The sequence below is a fragment of the Podarcis liolepis genome, assembly GCF_965112155.1.
Source record: "Podarcis liolepis genome assembly, chromosome: 5".
NCBI lineage: Eukaryota > Metazoa > Chordata > Lepidosauria > Squamata > Lacertidae > Podarcis > Podarcis liolepis.
In genome coordinates, this window is record NC_139556.1 from 22,771,181 (window position 1) to 22,798,981 (window position 27,801).

Consider the following 27,801-nt stretch of genomic DNA (forward strand, 5'->3'; position numbering starts at 1 on the left):
AATCTCTGTGTCCTCTTCTCATTTTTTTCCCCCTTTGCGGAGCAATGAGAGACAGAGCTAATCATCAAGAGCTGCAGCACAGATATGGCCTAACTATGATTTTATGGTTTGCTGCATGAATATGACAGTGTTAGCTCTGTGTGTCCTTACATTCTCTGAGATCTATAAGCCGATTTGTGTGCAGTCTGTTACCAAATTATAACCGTGTTCCAAGAACGGTTAAACTTTGTGACTTTTTGTGAATTTAAGAATGATTTCTCTTATTTTGCAGATAACCATGGCTGGGCTGTTTTCTCCAACTCTCAGTTCTTCATGGTAGGGTGGGAAGCTGTTGTGCCAACATTCCTTAAATTTGCTCCTCAAAAGCACTGGTAAGCATACATTGGAAGTGCAATGTTTGGACCCTTCTGCTCATTTCATTTCCTAGAAAGAGACACTTTGCAGCTTTGCAACAAACCATAATATCGTTCTTCAGCTCAGCAGTGAACATCTAAAGCTTTAAACATTCAGCTAACTGAATGCCAGCGAAGTATAATCCAGGGCCTGACTCAAATTGACAGGGACAGGTTGGCCTGTGAAATAATCTCTTTAAATAGTAGCAGCCAATCCTCAAAGTCGTTTCTTTGTCCCATCTTGAGTGGGAGGACGTCTTTCAGCAGCCTGTTCGCCAGGCAGACTGCTTTGCTGCCCTTCCTGACAGTATTTGGAAAGGCAAGTTTTGCTCATTGGCTGGGACTCCTACCTTTCAATAACAACCAAGGCATTGCTATGAATTTTGCTGCACAATTTCTCTACTCCAGGGTTTTTAAGAACCGAACTCCCAGGGAATGCTTCAGAGAAGAAGAAGAATATGACCCTTTCTGGCAAAGGTTGGAGAATGTTGCCATGTGACGTAGACCTAGAGTGTTGATTTCTTCCCCTTAGGAATTATGGAAAGTCCTAGGTTTGTGTCTGGGGCCAAGCCACTGGCCGTCACCTCCTCTGGATCCTTCCTGCCTCCTTATGGTGCAGTAGTTGGAGTATTGCTTCACTTCTTTGTTTATTTCATTGCCATGCTTTATAGGTAATGATGATGATAATATGTTCTTCTACTTTATCTGCTCCTAATTCCCAAGTAACTGCAGTCTGTGTGCTTATTTTCAAACAGTGGGCAAAAACCATTAACTCTTGAATAAATTGCTAGAATTCAAGGCGCCATCAAGAATTAGATGTGTTTTATTGTGCCTACAAATTAATTCTTGTGGATTTGCTTTAAATCTCTGGATCTTTTGACCTCTTGTTGTAAAGGTTCTGTTGAAAATGCGCGGCAACAGCCCAACAGAAATATCAGTAAATGGTACTTATCTCATGGGTTGTATTCAGTTTTAGATGCATTCCTTTAGCTGTTGTCATGATCACATTAGAAGTATATTTTGACGGGAATTTATGGATCTGCTTAAAGCTAATTGTATTACAGCAGTGTCCAGAGTCTTCAGTTGAGCTTAAGAAGCCTTGTGGAATGTTCAAGACATTTATTTGTCTCCCAGACTTCAGGTCCAAAGACCTGAGCCAACAAAAAGTTAGGATAATGCATAAACATTTGAAAGATCAAATCCCAACTTTCCTTGTAATGTGCATGGAGCTAGAAGTAGTGCAGTTGAAGATGCTCTCATGTAAGCCATTCAAATTGCCATTATGTAATGGATTCTTCCACACTAGAACCATTTAGCACTGCTGAGGCATTAGCTGGAAGAATTAAAACTAGATGTACACAGCATTTAATACAGTGTCAAATTATCTAGCAACGCCCATACCCATTGCCAAAATCCTTCCTTCCGTAATGTCTATTCACAAGTAAATTGCATCCAGCCAAGGTCCCCCTGGTAACTTCAACTAACCTTTATAGTTTTTAGGATCAGCTGGTTGTATTACTGCCTGTTATCATTTAGTAGTATTATATTGATATAGTTTATCACTCAGAGCACCTCACATTCATTCAGACTGTACAGTGTGATAATTACATGAGTAAAATGATAGACATTATTTTAAGATCAATAAAATCTAAAAGAGCAAAATTAGTCGAAAAACAGCAGGGATGACAAAAGTCAGTTGAAATAAAATATAGCGTCATTTCTGTATTTAAAATGAGAACATAAGAAGAGCCAGCTGGATCAGGCCAATGGCCCATTTAGTCCAGGATCCTGTTCTCCCAGGGGCCAACCAGATCCCTGTGGGAAGCTCAGGACCCGAGGACAGCAGCACTCCCCCCTCCTGCTGCTTCTAGCAACTGGTATTCAAAAGCATATTGCCTCAAACAGTGAACGTGGATCGTGGTCATCATGGCTAGTGGCCACTGGTAACTTTATTCTCTATGAATTTGTCTAATCTTCTTTTAAAGCCATCCAAATTGGTGGCCACCACTGTCTCCTGTGGGAGGAAATTTCAGTTTTAAGTATGCACTGTGGGAAGAAGTCTTTTTTTGTTGTTGTCTGTCCTGAATCTTCCAATGTACACCTTCATTGGCTGACCCTGAGTTCTAGTGCTATGAAAAGGAAAAGCTTTTCTCTTTCCAGATTCTCCACACAATGTATAATTTTATACATTTCTATCATGTTTCCTCTTTCTCACCTAATATTGAAGAAGAAGAATTAGTAATTAAACATCCCCACTGACACACAGGAACTAACATCGAACAATTCTCAGGAACAGAAACGGGCGCGGGGGAGAGGTTATTCAATGGGAAATTGATCACTAATCCCTCAGTTTGGATAGGAAGCACTAAAATAGTCTAGATTTCCAATGGGGAGCTGTGTTATTTAAAGGCACAGGAGCCAATAGTACTAGTGATGAATAACAAATTGCCTGTGAATTGTTCTTTCACGTACACACACAAAGGCACACACAAAATGGGGGAAAGCCTCAATATCAGGTCTGCTCCAAGAGGATTACTGGCCTCCCCATTCCTTCTTGTGTGTAAGTGCAAAATATCACTTTTTCCTATAAAAATGGTAGAAAACAAGTAATAAGTCCAAAATAGAACCTGACTGAGTCTATATAAAACTAGAACCTTCCTTGCTTTATATCTTGTTGATCGGAGCTCAGAGATTACTAGCATTGTCATTGGCATCGGTCTTGTCTCGAGAGACAATGGAGTGCGCCTCCAGAGCTGAAGTAAAACCGCTGGAGAATCACAGCGCCTGCTGTGGCTGCAGAGACCGGGAATTCGTAACTGCTGCCTCCTGCATTGTTTTTGCTGCATTAGCAGGACCAGAGTGACCTTTCCAGGACACAAGCCTGGGCAGTGTGTACTGGGGTCATGGGCTGCCCAGTCTGCAAGACCCTCTCTCAGCCTCGCTGATGTAGTCCAAAGGAAAGCAGAGCAATACGTTTGGCACCAGCTTGGCTGCAGGAGTGGCTGTAAAGAGGAATACAAGACGCCAACCAACCATCTTAAGGATGGATTTGTGTAGGGTTTGCTCCTTAGCCTTTTCTTCTCCCAAAGATATCCTGCAAGGCAGTGGGTAGATTACTAATGAATAGCCTGTTAATTGCCCCTCAAATAACCTCTTGTAAGTGCAGTACTTTTGAGTACACATTATAAGAGGATCTTGCTGGATATGATAGTGCTATATTAAATGCTTATATGAAATCTTCATTTTAATTTAACTTTCAGCTAGTTATTAAAAAGCAATGTCCCTCAGCGGTACTAAGGGGGGCTCTGATGTGGAAGCAAACTTAGTATCTCACAGACTGTTATAGGACTTTAGCATCTTTCCCGTTCTGCCAGGAGCAGGAGAGCTGGCTGCTAATGTATTGATTTCTTTCACTCCTTTATTGCCTTTTGTACCCATGTGGATTTTCTGTGTTTTCTTCCTCAGCTTTGCAAAGAAGCTATTTGCAAAAAAGTAGGTTTTAAAATCGCATTGCATGTTTTACTAATCCCACTAAAACTGAAATGGAAAAAATATAGGCACGTCTCCAGGTTCTATTATGCATGCATATTTAACAAACAAACAAACAAACAATCCCCTCAAACATAGTCCCATGCACTGGAAACAGTGAGACTTACTTCTGAATTAAACGCATAGGATTTTGTTTTAGTGTACTGGGATTATACATAAGCTCAATTACTGATTAATAAAGTTGACTATCCAATATACTTTCAGTTTGCTAATTTAAAACCTTTCACCAGAATTATGCATCTACATTCAAGGCCTTTAAGCAATAACCTCAGTGTGACAAGATCCTCAGTGGACTCTTGTTTTGTTTAGGCCTTCTAAAAAAGCGGAACAGGGTGATTTCACCCTGTGACATTGCTCTAGGCAGAGCTTTGTCTAGAGCAGGAGTGGGCAGGCTTGTGGGATCTACTTTGGGGTTTTTTACTAGAACCTTGAGATCCACCAAGCAGAGTCATATACAAGAGACCATTCCACATCCCAAAACTTAGAACAAATCATTTTGAAATCCCAACATATTAAAAAAAGCACATCCATGGCCCGATAGTCTACTTTGTATTCTGCATAGAACTATATGACACATTTACTGCTGTCTCTTGAGTTTCCTTGCTGTTTGGTCTCACTGGAGTAGTTTATTAATGTAGCCATGTGTGCTGTGTATATGTATGATATGACACTGAATTTTACTATGTTAGACTAACATGGCTATCCTTCTGGAATCCATCATGTTTGCGTGTTGAGGTCCCCAAGACACCCCCCAACAAAACACAAGTGACACATTATTTTTGTTTAAGGTTTTTGGCATAATTTTGGCCACAACTTTATTAAATTACAAGCAATATGAGTGGTTGCTTAGGCATTGGTTGCGACTATCTGACCCCACACGGGGACAGTCTGACATTCGCACGCCTGCGAAGTCAGAAAAGGGTATGACACCCAGGGAGAGAGACGGGACTGGGAACCATGCCTCACCTCTCCCCAAATGCTCCCGGGGGCTCTTGCGTGGCCCTAGCCCCTTGACAGGGTTCGGACAAAAGCATGGCGAGCCCCTGGGTTCCTTTAATGGAAAACCCTTGCAGCAGCAGCACTTTTGGAGGGGCAGGCACAGCCAAATCCATACCCCTCCACCAACCAATTCCAAGACCAATGCCTAACCGCAACCTTACAAGTTGTGATGATTTGCTACGCAGTAGGCAAAAACCAAATGGCACCAGCCAATCAGCCAAATGGACAAAATTCCTACCGGGCCCTGCCCCAAATGCAGACGACCCCATGACAGGCATAGCAAGGTCAAGCGAACAGCCTAAAATAGGGAGGGAGGGAGGGTGATCCGATGCACGCAGCAAAAAGAGGAAGCTCAACGCTACGCGCAGGGCATTTAAAGACTAGGGCAGTCAATCAAAAAATGGCAGCATATAATTCTCCCCAGCAACAGCCAGCCCTCTGCTAATGGTGGCCAAACTCTTTCCCGCCCAGCAACGGCGGGGTGTCTTGCTAGCCCCCACTGCAACACGTGCTCTCCATGAAGGAGAACACGCTTTGTGGAAATGTGACTAGAGTGGTACCCACTCAAGGCCTTCTCCAGAGCTGACAGCAGCAGTTAGAAGACTCAGATAGGGCTCACCAGAAGCATCATGGCTGTTTTTTATTGGACTTGCTTTATTTTGTATTTCCTTTCATTACTGATTTTTTAAAAACCATTGAAATTTGCAACTACTGTTCCATGGCCCTGCATGATTTGCAGAGGAGTGGTAAGTATGACAAGAACGCTCAACCTTTCCCTACCACCCATTTTCTGCATGCCACACCCTCCCACCACGTCTCAAATATGGGTTTGGAACAGAGGCTGGGGAGAAGTAACTGTGGTATGTCTGTATGCAGGGATTGCACCTTCCACTTACTCCAACTTAGATGCATGTTGCACCCTTCTGGCACTAGCTTGAATAGGAGGAGAAGTAGCAAGGCTTTCAAGATACAACGGCCAAGCAAAACACACAAGTCAGATTATGTGGTTCCTGGAGTATCTGATGCAGAGGAAGCTAATCCACAAACTGGCAAGGTGATCTACAACTCATATTTAAAATGAACGGGGCATCTCTCGCTACTGCTTGTAAAATGTGCATTTAACTTGCAGCTTGTGACGATGGTTGACATCACCATTGCTACTCCACTCCTGGAACACAGTCTTTCATTTGATCATGAGCATGCATGGTTGTCTGTCATCTTGCAATCAAACTGATTCACTGCATATATGTGCTGTATAGGGAGTAGTATAGGGAGAGTGTAAAAGATGGAATAGGCTCATTATTATAAATGAGCCAAAGAGAGTGTGATGTATTAAAGGCACTTGAGACAAATATTGTAGAACACAAGCCATTCCAATATTGTACTTTACCCTGGCCTTTGACCCCTGAGGTGTATGTTTTTGGGACTCGCACTATTCTTGCACCTGTGGTTTGTTTTAGACTGTTGCAATACTGTAGTTTAAATTATTTTAACCTGTCCCCGGATGTCATGTTCACAGGAGAGTCATGGGATGGCCCACAAGTGCAATTTTTAAGCTAGCCAAACCAAGAAAATAGTGACTAGATGGGATTGGTGCAGAAAGCCACAATATGTGCACAGAGACAACTATTGGATACTGTTTCCAGACAATAGAGAGTGTCAACTTCTGAGCTACTCAAACAAAACAAATTCACCATGTATAGATTACTAGGTTAGATTCATGGAGTAAGCAAAAAAAAAAAGAAAGAAAAGAAAGAAAAGAAAAGTCCACAGAAACTACATTCTAACATCCATTCCAAGCTATAAATGATTTTCCAGAACACCTTCCAAGTTAGTCAAAGCAACCAGATTCACCAGTTCAACATGACTAGATTGGCTTCGTGTAGTAAGCCGCAAACTTTTCACAGAAACCATATTCACATGCTGGTTACAGGTCATAAACAATGCTCTAGAAAAATGGCACAGAACACCAACTTCTAGCCAAACCAATTAAACTCCCCAGTTACAGACAGCTAGATCAGCTTATACAGTAAGACACAGAACGTCCACAGAAACCATGTTCCAATTCCCAATCTTGGCAATAAAAGGTATTCTGGGGAAATGATCCAGAACATCGTCATCAATTAATTAAATTTCTATAATATCTTTTATCGGATGATCACAGGGCAACTTTCTAGAGCTAGAGCTATAGATATAAAACACAACACAACAACAAACAGAAACAATACCCCCCCAGAGTTTAAAAGGTCGCAGATGGTTTAATTAGCCAAAGGCCTGAGAGAAGAGGAATCTTTCTGCCTGCCACTTAAACATATGTAACAAAGGCACCAAGCAAGCCTGCCTGGGGAGAGCATTCCACAAGCAGGGAGCCACCACAGAAAAGGCCTGTTCTCATGTTGCTGCCCTTCAGACCTCTGGTGAAGGAGGCACTTGAAGAGGTGCCTCAGATGATGATTGCAGGCTCCAGGTCGGTTGATTTGGATGTTATCAGTTTTTAGGAAGTTTTGTGGCTTACTATATTACCCACCATCTGGCTCAATGTGACTTTTGACCTGGGTTTATTTGGATAGCTCAGAAGTGGGCTATTTTTATGGGACAACATTAATCCAAATGTGGTTTATGTGGTAGTTTTGTGGCTTTCATTTGTTTTCATGTGACTGGTAAATTGGGTTAGTTCAGCTAGCATAGAAGTTGGCGCACCTGGCTGTATTTCCAGAATGCCGTTGAGTGCCCTGAACTGGCTATCCAAATTTGGTTTCTGAGGACATTTTTGTGGTTTATTCAATTCACAGTGTCATCACACAGCTATACTTCTCCATAACATGTGACTCAGGGGAGGTCATATATGACCTGGAACATTATCTGGGTACAGTGGTGGACCAGATGAGGGCTAGTAAACTGAGCTTGAACACTGGGAAGACAGAGACTTGGTTACTATTTCTGGTTGTTAGTAGAAGGTGCCGATATGATATTTTTCTATGGTTTATTACTGTGGATCATGGCATGAGTAAAAAGGTTGGCATAACTTAATATGACAGGAGATCCCCACTATGAACTTTTTTGACCCTGGTCCCAGACTGATCTCAAACGTGTCCTGGAAGGCATCGAGGAGACATATTGAGCTCCTAATACCTTGTATAAAGATCAGCCCATGTAATCTAGTTACCAGTGAAATCTAATCAACATCTCCTGCTAAAGAATGGTTGCTACACAGACAAAATGGTATGACAACTTTTTGCAGGATGCAACAAGGATGACCAGTTTAGCTATTGCTCACCAGGATTATAATCTTTCACCTTTCAATTAAGCAGAATAAACAAAATAGGAAATAGGCAGGAAACTATGGGAAGAAACAATAGAATAGAATTATTGGAATTAGGCCCTCCAACCTTCTCCATTAGAATGCATTGACTAAAATTAGTACAAAACCCCTTAATTTTCAATGGTTGGTTAGCTCTCCAAGTTCCAACAAGGAACGTGGCACTCTTAAGGAACCAACACACACCCTTTCTCTCGAATGAGCCACAGAATGTGATTTCTGAGGAAGTTTTGTGATTTACTATATCTGTCTGTCGCATTATACCTGGCGAATTTGGCTGGTTTGAACAGCTCAGAAACATGCTTCTGGGCTGCTGTTCTTCTAGAACACCATTTATGCTCTGAAACAGATACAGTGGTACCTCGGGTTAAGTACTTAATTCGTTCCGGAGGTCCATTCTTAACCTGAAACTGTTCTTAACCTGAAGCACCACTTTAGCTAATGGGGCCTCCTGCTGCTGTTGCGCTGCCGGAGCATGATTTCTATTCTCATCCTGAAGAAAAGTTCTTAACCCGAGGTACTATTTCTGGGTTAGCAGAGTCTGTAACCTGAAGCGTATGTAACCTGAAGCATATGTAACCCAAGGTACCAGAATGTGGTTTCTGTGGATATTTTGTGACTATAAAAATTCCAGGCCATTTCCCTGGAATACCATTTAGTGCCTTGAACAGGTATGGGAGTGTGGTTATAATTGATGTTTTGTGGTTTTCTGCTCCAACCTTTCTAGTAGGTTTGCTTAGCTTGGAAGCTGGTGTTCCAAGCAGTTCATGGTCATTCTGAACTGGATGGGATCTGGGCATGAATGGATTGATGAAAAGTACACTGTTCGGATTCTTTGAGTTCTAAAATGTTATTCTCAACAGTCTCACACCCCATTGTTCCCAGAATGGGCACTAGAATATGGCTTCTATGGGCATTTTGAGGCTTAATACACCATTCCTATTGGATCCTATTGGATGAGTTAAAAGTTGGCTTTTGGGGCTATTTTATCTGGAATATTGTTTATTGCCTGGAAGGAGTATCAGAACATGGCTGCTCTGGATTTTTTGCAGCTTATTCAACCAATACCATATAGCCATGTTTGACCTGTGGGTTTTATTGGTTTGGATAGCTTGGAAGTTGATGTTTGAGGTCATTTTTCTGGGATATCATTTAATGCTTGGAATGGGTATCAGGGTGTAGCTTCTGTGGATATTTTGTGGCATACTGCATCAATCACATCAAATCACTATTTTAGTTGGTTGAACTAGCTGGTTGGTTTGGTGAGAGCCACCCAGTCAGATGGGCAGGGTACAATTGTTGTTGTTGTTGTTGTTGTTGTTGTTGTTGTTGTTGTTGTTGTTGTTGTTGTTGTTGTTGTTGTTTTGAAAGCTTGCCTTCTGGGCTGTTCCAAGAAGGTTTAGGGCATGAAGGGGCTAATAAAAAGGATTCTTTGAGTTATAAAATATTGTTCTCAACTGTTGCTGACACTTCCTACTGTGCTCAGAATGGTAGTGTGTGGTTTATGTGGCTTTGTGTTTGATTTTCATTTGGCTTAATATGACTGGTGAATTTGGTTGCTTTGCCTAGCTCAGGAATTGGCGTTTCCAACTATTTTGCCACCATACAATATATTTCTTGGAATGGCAATCTCTCCACTTGATTTCAGTGGAGGTTTTGTGGCTTACTGCATCCATTTCATCAAGTCACTACGTGGCTAATTTGGTTAGCTCGGAAATTGGCATTCTGGGATGTCCAGGGCAATTCCATTCTGCTCCAGGTGGGTCCTGGGTGTGAAGGGGTTAAATAAAAGTTTACCGTTGCTGTGGTTTCAGTTCTAAAATGTTGCTCTCAAGCTTCTGTAACACATATCTTTGTACCCAAAATGGGTATCTGAATGTCTTTTCTGTGGACATTCTGTTGTTTTTTTGGATCAGTCCCAAGAAATCCCATTGGACTGGCAGATTTGGTCTTTTTGACATTCCTGGCACTTTCCCCAGAATTCTGTTTTTCACTTAGCAGGTATCGGAATGTGAAGGAGTAAATGAAAAAATATATTGGAATAGTTTTTGTTTGAAAAAAACATTGTTCTCAATTGTCTCTACCACATTCCTCTGCTTTTTCCTGTGTAAAGGGTTTTCCCATCCTGTTCCAGTTTTTACACTGCCATTGTAGAATGCAAGTACAGGCATCTGTACCCAGGTGTGGCTTTTAACTCTGCTTGTTTCATAAGGCAGTTGTTTCTCTTTCCCTTTTCTCCATAGAGATGAATGTATAGTGAGAAAATTGGATGCCCCTGCACACTGTGAACTTCGGTGCTGTAAGGAGGGGCCAGTAGGAAATGGTCTCATTGGGCAGCGGCCACCCTCCATCAACCCTGAGAGACTGAAAGATTTCGGTGAAGAAGATTACCTAAATGGGGGAGTGAAGACATGGGAAATGAAGATAATCAGCCATAACGAGGAATTGCTAAGAGATCCAGTTGTTCGTCCAGAAAGAAGTAGCCTGCCAGCCTACAACAAGTTTATTCGATTTGAAGATATCAGTGCAGCAGCGTTCAAAATTCAGTGTGGAGTCCAGAAAACGCCTTGTACGGTATGATAAGTGACTTGTTTCACAACACTAGTTAAAATGCAATGCATCCTAGAAGTTATTTACTTTATCGGTGCCCCACTGGCTTTAGTATAACATATGGATTGTGGCCTTGCTTTAAACTTCTGTGCACAAGGCAAAGATGAAGGCAACTTAGCCCAAACAAAGTGCCTTCCTTTAGCTTTGCTTATACAGGTTGGGCATCTGTTAGCAATGTTTCTTATTATCTCACATGGGTTTCTGCTCAGTATGGGAGCCTCCAGACTGTCAGTATTTTGCAGGAAGAATTCGAGTGCATACTGGAACCTTAGGTTTGCAGAATTAAAGTGAATTAATGCAGCCTTTCTTTCACCCTAGCACAACAAATTCACTTAAAAAACAACCCCATAGACTTTTTGTGGTTTGGAAAGGGGCAGAGATCAAATTAACTCCAGAATGTTTCATTGTTTTCAGTATTCTAGGCTTTCGAAGCAGTATGGAATGGACATATATCTAAAGAAAGAGTTCCTTCAGTACACAGGATCTGTGAAGGAGCGGGGTGTGCTTTACCTTCTGATGTCTTTGCAACAGGTAGGAAAACAAGTGGAGCAAAATCTGAGCATCAGAGTGAAGTGGCTCTTCACTCAATTTATAAACAACCCTGTGAGGTAAGTTGGCCAGAAAGAGAACGCTTCTCTCCCCGTCCCTTAAAAAACCCACCACCTCTGTATTCGACCTTTGGACAAAATCAGCCAAGCTAAGAGGGTCTTCCAAAAGATGAGTCATAGTTAAATGGGAATGTGAACCATGGTTTGCAATGTGTAAGCCCCACTGTCATGGTCTGGTCTGCTGCCAGATCTCATAGGCATTTCAGGGACACACAGGCAACTTGCTCCAGCAAAGGTTGAGAGCAGATTGAGGCCTTGTAAGCTTCTTCCTCCAGACTGCTTCTTCTAGGCTCCATCCCCTTGTAGAGAACTTCAGATTCTTACAGGGCTTGAAGATGGGTACTCCTCCTCTGTTCTGTAGCCTTCTGCCAGTGTGCAGCCTGTGCTCCCAGACCAGAGAGGTACTGTGAGAAGCATTATGGTCCTCTGATAGGAACCCGCAGCTGACAACCTTTAAGCCAGAGGTGGCCAAACTTTTTTGGCTTGTAGATTGCGCTGCCACCACTCCAGGGGCTGCATGCCAGCAGCCAAAAAATGGGCAAGTCCACATTCTCTGGCCTACCACTTTCTAATTGCGACCTCCCCATAAAACTAATTGCTAATCAGTGTCCTATGATTTGATGGTTTGTGTTCTGCAGGATCAGCAAAGGAAAGGTGTGATCGTTGCCTCGGACACTAACTTCTCCATGGCAGTAGCATATCATGCCTCAGAGCACCAAATCCCAGTGTTTGTCATCATGTCCACCAGCACCTTGCCAGCCAGAGTTAAAATGTGCCGCGAGTACGGTGCCATGGTCATTTCCTATGGCTCTACAGCGAGAGATGCTCAGATGCACGCCAAGAGGCTGGCACAAGAAAATGGCTACTTGTATCTCGAAGAGTAAGTGGATATTTAACAGATAATAACCACAACACTCAGGATGACCTTTTATAGCAACATCACTATAAAGATCTTGTCGGAAACACAACTTGAGCCTTACCATATGTGGTGATGAGGAAAAGATGGGCTACATTTTGTCCATCATCATCACTACAAGAACACTGCAGATGTCCTCCCTAGGTAGGAATATGAGTAATGGAACATTTCCAGTGTTGCACATTATTTCCTTGGCTAAAAGTAGAAAAGTCCATTTGTTTCTGTAATTCTCTAAGCGGAAAATATAACGCATGTATTGGCCGTAGCATCACAATAACTGTTGAGATACCTTGGAACTAGAATATTTTCTTTCTTGCCAGCTGTAAGCGTCAAGCATTCTGGATCTCTGCTTGCTGTGTCCACTGATGAGGCCAATGGAATGGCCAGCTTCCAAATGCTATTTGGTACAACATTTCCATTAATTTGTCATCCTGCAGGTTAACGAATCAAATAAAAATAGCTCTTATAATTAGCTCTCTCCACTTCTTCCTGATCTGATATTGCTGCACCCACTTTAAACTTTGTTTCCTTCGGTTTACTCATAAATTGCTTGCTAACTGAAGGAGATTTTTAGTTAGGATTTGGGCTGCCTTAAAACTTCTTTGTAGCCTTCAAGGAGGTCCTCCAAGTCAGAAGTTAAGATATCAGATGTTGGCTTTGGGTCATGGAAAGACTTATTCAATGTTGGTCTGCACTGCGTTTCTGCAAAGAACTAAACTGAAAAGCTGTAGTTTCCTGTAAATTCCTTGCTGTCCAGAACGCTAAACTGATTTTGCCCTTATAGCAGATTAAGAAAGAGATCCGACACCATTTCTTGCATTTTGAATGAGAGCAGAAAGCACAAGAGAAAGGAGAGCAATAGCAGAATAACCCAGAGATTCCTGCCAAGCCATAGCTGGTTTTTGCTGGAAAAACAACAACAACTAGAATAGCCCTCTCAGCTCTCTGAGAGGAAAAATGTACATTACAGACTTAATCTGATTTAATAGTTATGTCCTTTCCTTAGAATATCCTGGGAACTATTTGGACTACAAGGCAGCAAAGGGATCTCTAATGCTGATTCTCAGCCGACTCATCAAAAACAACTCCCAGGATTCTTTTTTTGGGGGGGGGGACATGACAGCTACACTTGTAAAGAACAAATACCAGTTTGGAGTACAGATGTGCCCTCTGTAACCCTTCTGTTACCATAGTCTTGTCTGCCTCCTGGCTGTAGATGATGATTTCCACTAGCTCAAGTCATTTGCAGCAAGTGATGCATATGTTAGTTTTAAGAGTGTGTCTGTGACTTTTGTCACATGAAATTTGTCCGATGCAATAACACTGCCATGCATTTAAGGCAGTAAACAAAAAAAGGAGGTGGGGTGGTGGAGAGTAATCCTAAAATGAGGCTATGAAGCAGCTGGGTTGTACCACCAAGTTAGAGCAGGCAGGTATCTTCTCGAGTCTAGACCATTAAACCACACCAAGACCATATAATCTGCTATGGCTGCTGTTAAAAAGAAATTCATTTGCCTTCACCATTAACGATGGCATGTGCTTTGTTAAATTATCTTAAATTTACTAAACGTCTAAAATACGTAGGACACTCTTATCTCCCTGAATGATGGTGCAGAGGCCTATTTCTTTCATCTCCTGATCTGGGTATGTCTGGAAGCCTCAACAAGAGATTTCAGTAACTCAGAAGCCTATGTGAACCTCCCAAATTCCATCCAGTCCTTAATCCTATCTGAGTTACTCTAGATCTAGAAATGGGGTAAAGGGAGGAAACTTCACTCTGGGGAATACTTCAGGAGAGCCAGCTGCACTTGGGTGCTGAACCCTCACTTTAGGATTTGCGTTCCTAAAAAATTAGTCTTCAAGGTGTTGCCAAGCCATTTGCTGTATTATGGGGAAAAGATAATTTTCCAGTGTGCTCGGTGCCTTATATCCTTGTACAGCTTATTCATTCATGAACAAAATATTCAAAAATAAAAGCAAAGAAGGTGGCGGACTCTCTTTCCTTGGAGGATTTTAAGTAGAGGTTGGATGGCCATCAGTAATGTATGATACAGTGGTGCCTCGCAAGACGAAATTAATCCGTTCTGTGAGTCTCTTCGTCTTGCGGCTTTTTTGTCTTGCGAAGCGCGGCTATTAGCAGCTTAGCGGCTATTAACGGCTTAGCGGCTTTTAACAGCTTAGCGGCTTTAAGAAAAAGGAAACAAACTCGCAAGAACTCGCAAGACGTTTCGTCTTGCGAAGCAAGCCCATAGGGAAATTCGTCTTGTGGAATGACTCAAAAAACGGAAAACTCTTTCGTCTTGCACGTTTTTCGTCTTGTGAGGCATTCGTCTTGCGAGGTACCACTGTATACGGTAGCTGAGATTCCTACATCATGGGGGTTGGACTAGATGACCCTTGAGGTCCCTTCCAACTCTACAATTCTATGAACAAAAGCCATAAATTATACATACAAACTAAATATATAAGCAATGGGAGATGTTATTATTATTTTTTGCATTCCAACAGAACCTGCACCTGCTTTAGCAACATGCTCATGAAGGTTAACCCTTAGCTATTTTATCACAGCAAATAATGAAGGTATTGTTCATTGCTGATGAGCAAATATTTTCCCTCTGCTTGCTTTTGCAGAGAAGACAGTTCTGTCTATCTATCAGGGCTGGGGACCATGGGACTGGAGATCTACGAACAGGTGCCAAAACTGGATGCAGTGATATTCCCGGCAGGGGCCCACTGTGGACTGCTAGCAGGCTCAGCTGCTGCACTGAAACACCTGAACGAACATATTTCTGTGATTGTAAGCATCTATATAGATTTAGCTCCTGCACGTATGCATTTTGAAAGCTGTACTTGGCTGTATTTTGGTTCAGACTCTAGTAGCGTTAAACCAGCTTGTTGAAACTAGCAATAACTAAGCAAATTAAAAAATTGTCCAGTAGCACCTTAGAGACCAACTAAGTTTGTTCTGGGTATAAGCTTTCGTGTGCATGCACACTTCTTCAGATATTATTCTTGGTATCTTCAGATATTATTCTTGGTATCTGAAGAAGTGTGCATGCACACGAAAGCTTATACCCAGAACAAACTTAGTTGGTCTCTAAGGTGCTACTGGACAATTTTTAATTTTTTTATTTATTTCGACTGCGTCAGACCAACACGGCCACCTACCTGAATCAATAACTAAACAGAAAGACATTGGGCTTTGATAGAGGAGTTAAGTAGAAAAGCACACCCAAGGAGCTTCTTGGCAAATGGCACCGAAAGCTTCAGCTTTTGCCCCTCAAATCACATGAGCCAATCTACCTTTAGCCATGCTTCAGAAAAAGGTATTTATGTGTGATGCATTGCGTCAGAATGTATGGAGGGTAGTGCATGGAGCAAATGTGTATCTCACTGAAAACAATGTAGTGAGGAGAGACAGGAATGAGAGTTCAAAACACATTCCAAAACACACACACAATTATTATCATTAATATTATTATTACTGTATTTCTTATATATCTCTCACATTTTTATCAGTCTGGGACTCAATTGGATACGCATCCAATTTATGCTTGTGATTTCTGGTCCCACAAGTGAAATGTGCAGAACGCCTATCTGTTCAAAAACCTCCTGAGGTGGTTCAAGGTGAAAGAGGTCTCTCTCTCTCTCTCTCTCTCATGTGTGTTTTAAGAAACCAGCTGAGGGAAATTTTACCCTACAATCAGAACTTGTCCTGCTACCTGTAAGGGTTAAGCCAACCCACTTAAAACAAAGTGCACCATCTAGTGAAAAAGTTTGGCCATGTTGATTTCAAACTAAACTAAAGCTCCAAATCACAGCTAGATCAATGGAACATGAAAGTGCTTACCTTTGATGGATCATAACCTAGATTTGCACAGGTACAAAGAATTGGTTTCACAATAATTTGGTGAAAGTATGGCTTGGGTGCAGTTTGTCAGGGTAAGAGTTGTATCTTACTTACTTATGAAAAGAGTTGTACTCATACTTATGAGAAGAGAGATGTCTGTAGCCCTGCCTCTCTGTAAAATTCACACTGGCTACTGGGTTGCCTAGTTGCAGATGAAAAACAAGGCCTGTGTGGTCGGCATGGCAACCCTATCTGAACTGCTACAAGAATGCTGCTGCTCCTGTCATAGAGGACAGGACCATCAATAGAAATTGTGTTGTGCCATCTAAATGGAGCTTTAGACCTTCAGAGGCAGTTTGTGCCCAGCTATATTTTTTTATCTTGGAGAGCTTTTTATGTGAAAAAAGCACCCAGACTTTCCATGTCCCCACCTGTAGGCTGAAATGGTACAGTCCAAGGATAAGACACATAATCTAAGTTGATCACCTTGTTCATCTCAGGATTCTAAGATTTGGATGGCATGAAAGAGGCAAGGATGAACTTCATTGCCCATGACCTCCTAACAAATCCTTTCTGGTAGGATGCTTTTGCAGTTTGTGTTTGTTAGGTTAAGTCTCATGGGTTATTCTGGCGTAGTTCTCACTGAGGTGATAAAGGTGACTGTACTTTGAACTTGGGAGTTCACGTGACTGAATCCTCTTTCCCAGTCAACTATTCCTCTTCATCTAAAAAACTGGATGTTGAGGGTATGGGTTCTTGCCTAATTTTCTCTCTGACACATTTGTTCTCTGTATGCACTGAATTGTTCCACATGAAGTTGTATTCAATCACCTGAATCTTCCACCGGCAATTTGAAGTGGCAAAAGACAGTCATAGGTTTGCTGCCTTTGTGAAAACTAGATCTTGTACAAGGATTGAATTTCTGTGTCACTTTGCCTGGTCATAACACACTGCCAGAGTAACTCAAGACTGTACCTCTTTGGCACAGAAGAACATGGCTGAGAGCAGTTGACTGAGACATGGAATGTTAGGATGCATGTTTGAAAACTAAACTGAAATGCTAAACCATCATTTAAATTGGGCTTGTCTTTCTCAGGGTGTAGAATCGGAGAGTTTCCCTGTGTTGCAGCAATCGTTAAAGATTGGTCACCCGGTAGAAGATCAGACCCGCAGTAACCATCAGTTTTACAGAGGTAAGAGACTTTGGCATCTTTTCTACTTTACATATGTTCCCATTCCATTGAAAAGGAGACACTAAGTTATCCTGTTTTGTTTTTCTGCTGTTACCTGTTTAGGTAAGGTAGGTGCTCAGATGTTCTTTGCCGTGTTATAAGCTGCAAAATGGCCAAGTATTTTTTTTTAAAAAAAGGTTTCACTTACAATTAGCAGGAAAAATAATTTACTACTTGCCCCCCCCCCCCTGCTTTTTAAAAATGTGTTGCTTCAACCTACAGATGTGAGCGGACCTTGTTTTGGCACCAACTCGTTGCAGCTGACTGGGAAATTTGTTGATAAGGTTGTAACAGTGAGGTGAGTACAGCAAACGAGTAAATCAAGGACAACTATTGTCTGGTATGGTCACTTCCTAGAGCACTTCCAAGTGATTCCAAGAGGCATTTAACTTAAAACAAACCCAACCACCACCACAACAAAAGCCCCTCAGCACAAAATGTACTTAATATGATATGAAGAGTGAAAGATTCATTTGGGTTGGAAAGGCATCATAAATCACTATGTAATAAGAAAGGGGCCTGGAATCCCTCGGTGAGGTTGGCTGCTGCAGTCACCTTTTTGTGGCCTTTTTTGACATCCAGGGCACCACAGCCCTTTACAGTCATTTGGTGACATCAATGACAGTCATATGTGCTGCCACTTCCTGTCATGCCCAGTGAAATGCTTTGGGGGAAAAGAAATATGAGAAATCAAGTGATGTGTGCATAAGCAGCCCTCTGTTTGACCCGGTTCCTTTCACTCTTCAGAGAAGAGGACATTCTGATTGCCATGCTGAGGTTGCTGGAATACGAACGAGCCACGGTTGATGCAGAAGGATCCATTGGCCTTGCAGCTCTGGTCACTGGGAAGTTGCCAGAGTTAAAGGGTAAAAGGTACGGAAATATGAGGAAGGGAAAAAGAACTGTGTTTCTTAGATGCAAAGCCTCTCTCATTGTGCGTCCCAGATTATCCACTACTTTTGGGTGGAACACATCCAGAACCAAAGGACCCCCTGTTTTGAAGGTATTTGAAGGGACTTCAGCTGTTCTGTGTTGTTTCTTTTCTTAACTTCAGTGAAGCAATACTGGATGAAGGCAGGAGCTAAGCTTGCCAGAAATAATACTTCGGTTTCAGTAAAACCAAGCCCATGCCACAGTTAAAGCACTTTAGCTTATACATTATGGAGACTTCCACCACTCAGTAAAAATGGTGTTCTACTTGAGCCAATAGCCAAGCACAGCTAAAAGGAAGTTTGAGGCCCAGATGATGATTCATCTCAAACCCACTTTTCAATCTTTTGAATGACATTAGCATTCTCTCAGGAGCCCATCTTTGTATTAAGTCAGGATAATGTAGTGTTAGCAATATTGATGCCTCCATTCTTAACTTTCTATTCCAGGAGTAGCATACTCCTGTAACTCTGCCACCTCACTGCCCTTTCTTAGCATACCTTATTTAAAAGCGCCTTCCTGCCACCAAGTTCCTTTCTGGAAGGAGAGACAAGGGATCTCTTCTTGTCCCCTCATCGGCTTGTGACAGTTTGATCCTGCCAATTGCTGGACTGCAATAAGTTTACTCCACAAAGCGCAACATGCAAGCTACTTGTGAGCGGCCTAATTTTGAACATGAACAGATGCTCTACTGGGGAAGAACCAAGCCTGCCATTCAAAACAGTTTTCCTGGGGTGTAAATGGCTGATGTGATAGTACTCTTGGTTGATTTTGTTCCTGGATGTCTGTTCTAAAAATGACATATAAACAATAGACTATTTCAGAGACCTGGCTTGAGTTGACAGATATCAAATGAATATCATTTGCTTTGTAATCTATGCAAAAGGCAGCTGTAATGGATGGGGGAAAGCAATAACATACTGTACATTTCAGCAGATGTTATCACGCTGATATAAAACATGATGAAGGGACTTCTTTTGTATAGTAATGAATTTCTGGTGATCTTACTCATTTTCCAGAGTGGCTGTTGCAGTGTGCAGTGGTAACCTGGAGCTCTCACTGATGAGGCAGTGCATAGATCGTGCCCTTACACTGGACAACAGGGTCTGCAAATTCTCCATTCTGATCTCTGACTGTCCAGGCGATATTTCAAAGCTACTGGCGATCTTGGCTCGGGAGGAAACAAGGTAGCCTAGAATGATAACCAGGAAGAGAACAGTACTCAAAAAACAACTAATTGGACTGCTGACATTCATTTTATGTTTCATATTTTTTTGGGGGGGGGGGTCACATTGAAAGATACAAGAATGGGTTTATTGTTTTCTTTTGAGCTATATTTCACTGAAAGAATAGAGGAGGCAGGAACACACGATTCCAAAGCTCTTCATTGCTCATTCATGTAACACCCAACCATGATTTGGTGTTACATCTGAATTGCATCTGGACTCAGGCCTTTCTTTAGAGATTCTTGGAACTTTTTCAGGTGTTATTTTGTCCCTGGGGTGAGTGGGCCTCAGGCTTGCAAACCCTGCTCTATACACTTTCTAGATACCACTAGAATATAAACCAGGTGTAATCCCAGCAGTATATAATGCAAATGAATGAAGAAGTACAATAACAAGTGAAAAATGAGAGAGATCAGGAGCAGTAAAGAGCTTCAGCCTATCAGCCATATCCTTCCCTTCTCTCTCTCTCTCTCTCTCTCTCCCCATACACACACACACGCACACACAGCCCCCAAGGTGCTGGCCGGAAAGTATCTGTGCATTCAAGCTGAAGACCTTGGCAGGCAACCATTCCAGCACAAGCTGGAAGAATCAAAGTTTATGATCTCTCCATGCAAATGCTGCAAGGATGCTGCTCGTTCAGGTTTTCTTGAGTACAAGCAGAGAGAGTCAGCGTGGCCCTCCCTGAGAGAGATAGGAGACCAAATTAAGAAAACGACCCATGACTCTTAAGACTCTGATGCTTTCCTTGATTTTTGCCCTCCTTTCCGCTAATTGGCAGATGCTAAAAAAAGAAAAGAAAATTACTTTCCGCACAAAGAGCATACAACTATGACTAGATCTGCTGTGATCTCACATACAATCTCTTTGTTCTAGAGTTTTGGACATAAAACAAGAACACATGTACGTGGCGTCTGATCTGTTCACCAGCGAGGTAAGGAAAAGCCTTTCATTATGGCAATCCTGCACACTCAGTTGTGGCTGTGTATGAAACTGCCACATACAGTCATACCACTGGTCAATCTAACTCAAATGGCACATGTATTGACAGGCAGTAGCTTCCCAGCATCTTCAGTCAAGCTCTTCCCTAACCCCTGATATCTGAGATCCTTTTAAGTGAGCAGCTAATCTAACCCGTAGGAGTGGGTTAGATAACACTAGAACTGGAGATCCAGTGAAATTGGTTTGTTGTAGCTTCAGGAAAAATAAAAGAAAGTATCTTTTTTTCATAGTACATCATTAGCTTATGGAATTCCCTGTCACAAGATGATGACCATGGCCTTAGATGGATTTGACAAAGGGACAGCTCTATGAATGCATGTGTCAGGGAGCATTGACCAAGTGGGACTTCCTGGAGCGAATCCCTAAGTTTTTAGTAACGTGTGTCCCTTTAGCTCACTTTATACAATTTCTGTGGAATGTGAGTACGGCCACGACAAACATGATAGCTGCATAAAGTGCAATGTTTCACGAGTGAACGGTTCCATCCACCAAGAACTGCTGCAAATCCAATGTAGTCATTTAAATGAACGGAGATTGAGCATCAACAGTGCTTGGTGGTTCATACTGGCTCCGAGCCTTACTAGGCAGTGCAGTTAATCTGAACTCATTAGCCAACTTTTGCTTGAACATTACACATTCACACATGGAGAGCTGAGCATTTCCTGGGTCACGTGGTTGCTTAGTGAAATACTGATGGGATGGTTTTGCTTTCTTTTACATATAGCATTTATTCAGCCACTTTGGCCAGCTCTGGACAATTTTAATAATCCCCAGTGCTCCAATTATGTTTCGCTGGTAAAACGCAATACAAGAATATTTATAGCTGAAGCTCCCAATTGATTCCAGATTTTTGGAACTTTCATAGTCAGCAGAGATACATAGAATACATTAAAACATACATTGGAAATTCACTCGGCTTGCTAGAGAATAGATTATCTTTACAGAAAAGTACCCGGTTTCAAGAAAAACAGACTTTTGCCTCCCAGCTGCCACATGCTTTCATTTTAAAATGTATAATTTTCTTGGGAAAGGGGGTGGGGGGCGTAAGTTAAATGGGACGATACAATGTATATGAATAGTTGAAATAAAAATCCTTACAGTTTAACAAGATTTTGTGCACACCACTCTAGAAAAATGGTTGTTCTGGGCACTTCCAGACTGTCACTCTTTTCAGGGGGACAGAGAAAAGATCTGCACATAGTAAGGAGCTGCGACAGTGAGGAAGGTGTGGAATCTTTCAAAATTGATTGGTGGCAGAACCAGATAGATCTTTGGCTGGAGGCACCTGACATGTCTGTCACACACTTTGTGAATCCTGCACCTGATTCCACATTCCATGCTTTTTAAAGAGTTGCAGAATTTACACAGCCCTGATCACCAATTCCCCATTTCAAGGCATGCATGGTTCCTGGGATTAGTATTTCTATATCCCTTTTTCCTTGCCCTGGCCTAGCCTGTCCTCAGATTATTGCCCCCTCCACAGCCCTGCCCTTCCTCAGGCTTATGACACCCTGCCTTCTGGACACTACTTTGCATTCAGCTGAAAAGCTCTCTCTCTTTCTGACTCCACATCCCAATAACTCTATCTTCATATCAACAGCTACCCCTGTTCCTAGGTTCTGTGTGAAGGTTTTTCCCTCAATGAAGTGCATTTTTACTTCTGCATCTTGTCAGCAGTTTCCTTGACAACTTCCCTCCTGAGTGTTCATGAAATTCTATGAGGTCACAATAACATGTCCAATGTTTACAGGGGGCTCACAGGCAACAGGCTGGCAGTAGTTTTTAGCCTATTATATGTTTTGCAAGCCAGCCAAACCATATACTGTGTCTCGCTTGCCAACTAGTGTGTTGTAGCGCTGCCAAAATACATTCAATCTAAACCAGGTAAGGGTTAAGATAATTTGTAAATTCAGTTGAGCTGTTATGCCTGTTTAGAAGTGACTCTCTCTACTGTATCAGTTTTCCAGCTGTAATTTCCTTGATGGTCTCATGTACAGCTTGCATGCCTTCATAGGTGAAGGACATATGATATACTTTATCAAATAAAAGAACTGGATGAATTACAGATGCTACATCATAGCCATTCTCCATAGAGATGTTGTTTCCCATCTAATGATGGGAAGAATGTGAACACAATGTGGTCCTAATCACCCAGCTGTATACAGTGATCTCAGATGATGGTCCTAGGATGTGCCTGGCTGGGTAGGCAGCAGAGAGTTAGGAAGATGTTGCCCCAGTTTTAGTGGCAGCAGCAGGGGAAGGTATAGTAGGAGTGGGGGAGCTGACCACCATCTGGGGTGGAGACCTATACATTTGGTTCCTATCCTGATTCTCATATAGTCACTGTTCCAACACATCAATATGAGAGATGGAGATTGAAGGTATGGGGGCAGCAATGAACTCCTTTGTCATGGCTGGACCATGTAATGTCGTTAACTTTGGAACTGTAGCAGCACTTTGCCCCTGTAAATCTGGTGGGTGTTCAGGTCGTCTTCCAGTGGAGATGCCAACGATCCTGCCGAAACCCTGGCTTTGCTATGGCATGGCAAGTTGAAATGGGCAATTGACACAATCACTCCCAATTATCCTCTCTAGCCCCGTGGAGCCTGAGTGGCTCCTTGATATCCTGGGGAGCTTCTGGCTATAAAGCACGCTGCACGAAGACTAGAGCCCCAATGGCGCAAAACACACTCTGAAGCCAACTGAATGCTGGCTAGTGCACATAATCATGCTTACCATGTGGCGATGTGGGCTGTGAAGAAGGCTCATTTTGCAGCTTGCCTGGCATCCTCTAGTAACTAGTGGGGAAGCAACCTCTGAAGCATGCAGAGACCCACTGTGACCAACCAGCGACGCATTTGGAGGGTTAAGTCTAACTTTGGAGTGATCTTGATTCCGCAGTTCCAGATGAAGTATCCAGTGCCAAGGATGTGTGGTGGGATCAGTTTCAGCTTATGCAGTCACCTGGTGTACACAAGGTGCTGGTGACCATACGCCCAGCCACTTGCCCTCTTGACACCTGCCCCTCTTGGCTTATTAAAAATAACAGAGGTGACTTGACTTGGGTGCAGAATGCGGGTACCACTTCATTGCATGAGAGGGCGGTGCATTCTTTCAGGCCTCAATTCTTGCCCAGGCATCCTTTGCCACTTGCTTTCTTCAGCCGAGTAACAAAAAGTGGGGTTTTGCATTGCCTGGGTGAAACACCTTTCCCAAACACACATTTGCTAGGTGTAGTAGCAGCATTTGTGGGGAGAGTCACTGAGGATGGGAGTGGGAGAGTTGAGTCTTCCTCGCCTGCTGATTTCTCCAGCATTCCCTCCTGTCAGGTCTCCCCAAGCTATAAGAAAAATGGGACAAATGGGTGAAGGCAGGGGGGGGAGTTGTGAGTGGACAGCCTCCCGTTTGCCTTGCAACATGGAGCTCTCAACAGAATGACTTGAATGTATGTGTGAGCTGTGTGCATCAAGATGCGTCACATCGTTGTCTTTGAATGCCTTGAAAGCTGCACGCAGTCGGAATATTGAAGATGCCAGATGGGGACTTTTTTAGGCAACAGCAAACACATGTGCTCCATGTGGACGGTGGCTTCTTGCCAAATGGCTGGGTGGGGCACTCCAAAGCGCTCCGCACGAGTTGTTTCCCAGCCCTCATTTATTGTTTTTATAAGGGGAGCTTGCCAGTTCTGCAACTCTCTTAATCTGCACCCCTTTGTTTAGCCTGACATTCCTCAGTGCAGGTGTGCGATAGCTGTTTTTTAAATGTCTTTTTTTCCCAGCAACGAAAAAATTCAGCTGGCCTGGCTTTTGAATTTAAAAATATCCTCTAACACAGGTGAAGTCCTTTCACCTCCTATATGTTGGCCATTTTAACCCCGAGGAAACCTGCCCTCTGGGCACACAGCAGGGCTTAAAGCAGGGATGAAATTTCCTGTAAAATGTAGCAGGGCTCGCTGAGACTTAGCCCTAGTCTGTGTGCCCCCCCCCCCCAAAAAAGTATTGTGTTAATTAGAAGACACTCAGCACATTCGACCACACACAAAGTGCTTTTTGGTCACAGATGAGGAACCAGAGCCCTTGTGTATTTCAGAGAAGCAAAAGGAATGACTTCCAGCTCGTAAAGTGTGTCTTCCTAATAACCCTGAGCATTGACACCACTCATTAGAGATACAGCATTTGCCAGGAGTCAGACCTAGAACTGAACAATCTCCTATGATCCCAAGATCATCTGTGGGGCAAAATACAGAACAATCACACAAGTCACTGCAGACTTGCCTGGTATTTTTGCTGAAAGAGAAACCGTCAACCACGCCTTCAATCGGTTGGCAACAGCGGCATACAGATAAAAACCCAATTTCTGGTCATGGGAATTGGCCCTTAAGAACAGAGTCTAACTTCCTTTCTACTTGATGGCTCCTGCTTGTCTGTGCTGTCAAGAATTTATTCATAACAGCAAACATATACCTGATCTGACGTTTCCTGAGAGAACTGGAGAAAATGAAAGCGAGCCTTAGAAGCAAGACTTTGGGCATTTACAGAAGAATCAGTAACTCATGACGCTTTCAGGAGACAACTGTTATCTTCCAGCTGCTCTGTCTAGGAACGTTGCACTGTGGGGGAGCAGTTGTTATAGCCAAATGCAGGGGTAGGGTGCCACAGCCCTGGGGGCTAAATGTACCCCCTAAGTCTTTCCATCCAGCCCTCCAGACTCTCCCTGGCCCATGCCTCCTCCCTCAAGCATTCCTCACCAGCCCTGCCCTGTGCTTTTGCCTGGACAAAATGTCCTCTGGAACTGCGATGGCTCCCACTCACCTGCGTGGAGGGAAGTGTGTGTGTGCACGTATGCCCACCCAGACACCTCTGACTTTTGCATGGTTGAAATGTAGCCAGCTGCACAAAGGAAAGATTCACATCTGTTCCTCCATCAGTTTGCCTACAGCACCGCCCAGCAATGGTGTGTGACCCCTAGAATGCTGCTCATGGTGGAATGTGGTATTTGGGGAGAAAAAGGTTTCCTAGAGCGATATCACTGTATGTGGGTGCTTCACGCATGGCGGACTGAACCAAAGTCCAACCATTTTATAGTGGCAAAGTTTCTGCGGATGAGAAACCTGGGAATAATCCCACTGGTTTAAATGATGTTTGTTGCTGTTGTTTTGCAGGTCACCTGCATTGTAGAGACCAGAGACAAAATCCACACTGCCCAGTTAAGGAACGCCCTGCTAGACTGCTACCCAATGATGACATGGATGGAGCGGTGATGAGCCAGCCAGTTTTGAAAAGCTCCACATCATCTTCTTTGTTTAAGTTTCAGGAAAGCTGAAGATGTTATTGTTTCTTATTTCTATAGAGCCATCACACTGTATATGGTGCTTTACAAAGAACCGGGATCGACAGGTTCCTACTATCCCAAGGGGTTTACAGTCTAAAACGGCACTGCAATCAAAAATACAATTGTGAAAGCACTGGTATGTTTAAATCCTGCAAAGTGAAAAAGTTAGGAAAGAGCAGTAGGGTTTCTCTTCTGCGTATTCTCTCAAATAAGAATGAAACACCTATCCTGTATCATGAAGATGAATAACTTACATCTTTAACTTAAGTGCTTCATAGCAGCTGCAGAGTTCCAACTGTAGTCTTTGTATTAGCTATGTATTCCCCACCCCCACCCCCCACATGACACCACCCCCAAATTGCCTTCAGGATGATATAACTGAGAAACTGTTGACGTCCCTAGTGTTGTATAGACTCCTGTAAAATACAGCAAGTAAATTCCAGAAAGGGACTTCTCCAAGCTCGTCTTCTGTGTAGGCAATTCCTGCTCCCTTATGATGATACTTCCTTCCTCATTGCTTGGCTTATTCCACATCTTCCAAGCCAGAAAACATTACTTCAGCCTTGCAATAAGTCCAAAAAAATTACAAGTCCACAGAAATGTTTACAAGCCTGCCTACTCTATGCTGGTTATTTGTACCACCCTGACAATCCAAAAGAGGGGAGGTGAAAGAGTCCAGGATGTCCCAGTTTACAAAATCTTCTCTGGCTCAATACCTGGAGGCAACACTTGCTCACCTTAGGCCAGGGGTCAACAAGGTTTACCTTGCCTGGGCCGGTTCACTTCAGCGAAGATCCCTCTGTGGGCCGGATCGCATGCACACGCCATTTCTGGTGTCTGCATCTGCGCAGATGCGATTTCCAGGGCCGCGAAAGGGAGTCCCCGGCGCCGCACTGGTTCAGCGCAGCACGCGGGGACTTACCAAGCGGGTGGCTCAGTTTGGGGACGGCTCATGGGCCAGTTAAACGACCCCCATGGACCACTTGTGGCCCATGGGCCTTAGGCTGCCAACCCCTGCCTTAGGCGATTAGGCATGTGAGTGTTTACAAGTCTGAATTACCTGAAAGTTGGGTTTTGTTTTGTTGGCTCCCCGCCCCCCCCCCCCGCCTGTAGATCTCTACTTTGCACAGATTAAAATGTTAGTGAAAACTTCTTAGGGATGTTGTAGTACTACATGTTACCATGCTAATTTTTAAAAAAATAAAGAAGAGAATCAAAACCTTTCTAATTATCACAATTTAAGCAAAGTGTTTTTCCCCGATTGAACACTTCCAATCCATTTTTGGCATTTCATGAATTTAGTAATGGGAACCATGCTTCAGTGAATAAGTGTGTTGCGCTAAATAAACTTTTTTTATAAAAAAAAAATGGGGGTAATTTTCTTCTTCTTATGGCTGCTATGGGGAATTCCCCAACCACAGCAGCTATGTCGTAACCACTGCTGTGGATGGAACAAAGTGGGACAAGCATACAGGAAAAGTGCAATACCCCGGTGGTGTGGAAAGTCAATTGCTGTTATGCTTGTAGCTTACAGGGGAAGAGCTATGATTTATTAGCACTAGGAATCATCTGTCTGGAAGCAGCCCAAGACTGTAAATCAGATCAGCTGATTAATAGCCATTCAACCTACAAGTCACAGCTATAATCTTTGCAAACCATTTTTCCTCCTGTTCAATCCAAATAGTCACAAAAAGTGAGGTGGGGTATAGAAGCTTGAATCACATAGCAATTGTTTGTGATACTTTGGGGAGGCCTCATACTTTCACCTAGAAGGTTAAGTAATAAATGATGGCACCCACTGAGTTCATAATTCATTTCTGTATCACTTGCGATTGTT

The 27,801-nt window shown here is 42.9% G+C and overlaps 2 protein-coding genes and 1 long non-coding RNA gene across 9 annotated transcripts in view; 1 reads left to right on the top strand and 2 right to left on the bottom strand.

The window, feature by feature from the left end:
• The window catches only part of PLAC9 (placenta associated 9), a 46,006-nt gene extending 29,524 nt beyond the window's left edge, over positions 1-16,482 (bottom strand). Inside the window, exon 1 of the mRNA XM_083502970.1 lies at positions 16,358-16,482. Within this exon, the coding sequence (XP_083359096.1) occupies positions 16,358-16,379 (22 nt within the window). The 5' untranslated portion in view covers positions 16,380-16,482. The remainder of the gene's footprint in view (positions 1-16,357) is intronic.
• Positions 268-27,332, top strand: LOC310706534 (L-threonine ammonia-lyase-like). 7 transcript variants are annotated; one of them, XM_083502680.1, is made up of 13 exons: positions 290-371; positions 925-1,063; positions 3,858-3,884; positions 10,503-10,833; positions 11,284-11,400; positions 12,116-12,357; positions 15,025-15,190; positions 17,340-17,436; positions 17,698-17,773; positions 18,223-18,348; positions 19,425-19,592; positions 20,508-20,565; positions 25,795-27,332. In XM_083502680.1, exons 2-13 carry the CDS (start codon positions 930-932, stop codon positions 25,891-25,893), a joined length of 1,641 nt encoding a protein of 546 aa, XP_083358806.1. In that variant the 5' UTR covers positions 290-371; positions 925-929; the 3' UTR covers positions 25,894-27,332. The 7 variants fall into 7 exon arrangements, with proteins under 7 accessions (XP_083358809.1, XP_083358806.1, XP_083358810.1 ...); XM_083502679.1 differs by lacking the exon at positions 290-371 and adding an exon at positions 616-711 and having other exon boundaries at positions 801-1,063; XM_083502685.1 differs by lacking the exon at positions 290-371 and adding an exon at positions 623-711.
• On the bottom strand, positions 18,963-22,235 carry LOC310706707. Its single transcript, XR_014526096.1, has 3 exons — positions 22,163-22,235; positions 19,414-19,597; positions 18,963-19,195 (listed from the first exon to the last, which is right to left on the bottom strand). It is a non-coding gene; the product is annotated as an uncharacterized lncRNA (long non-coding RNA).
• Positions 27,333-27,801: the final 469 nt, after the last annotated feature.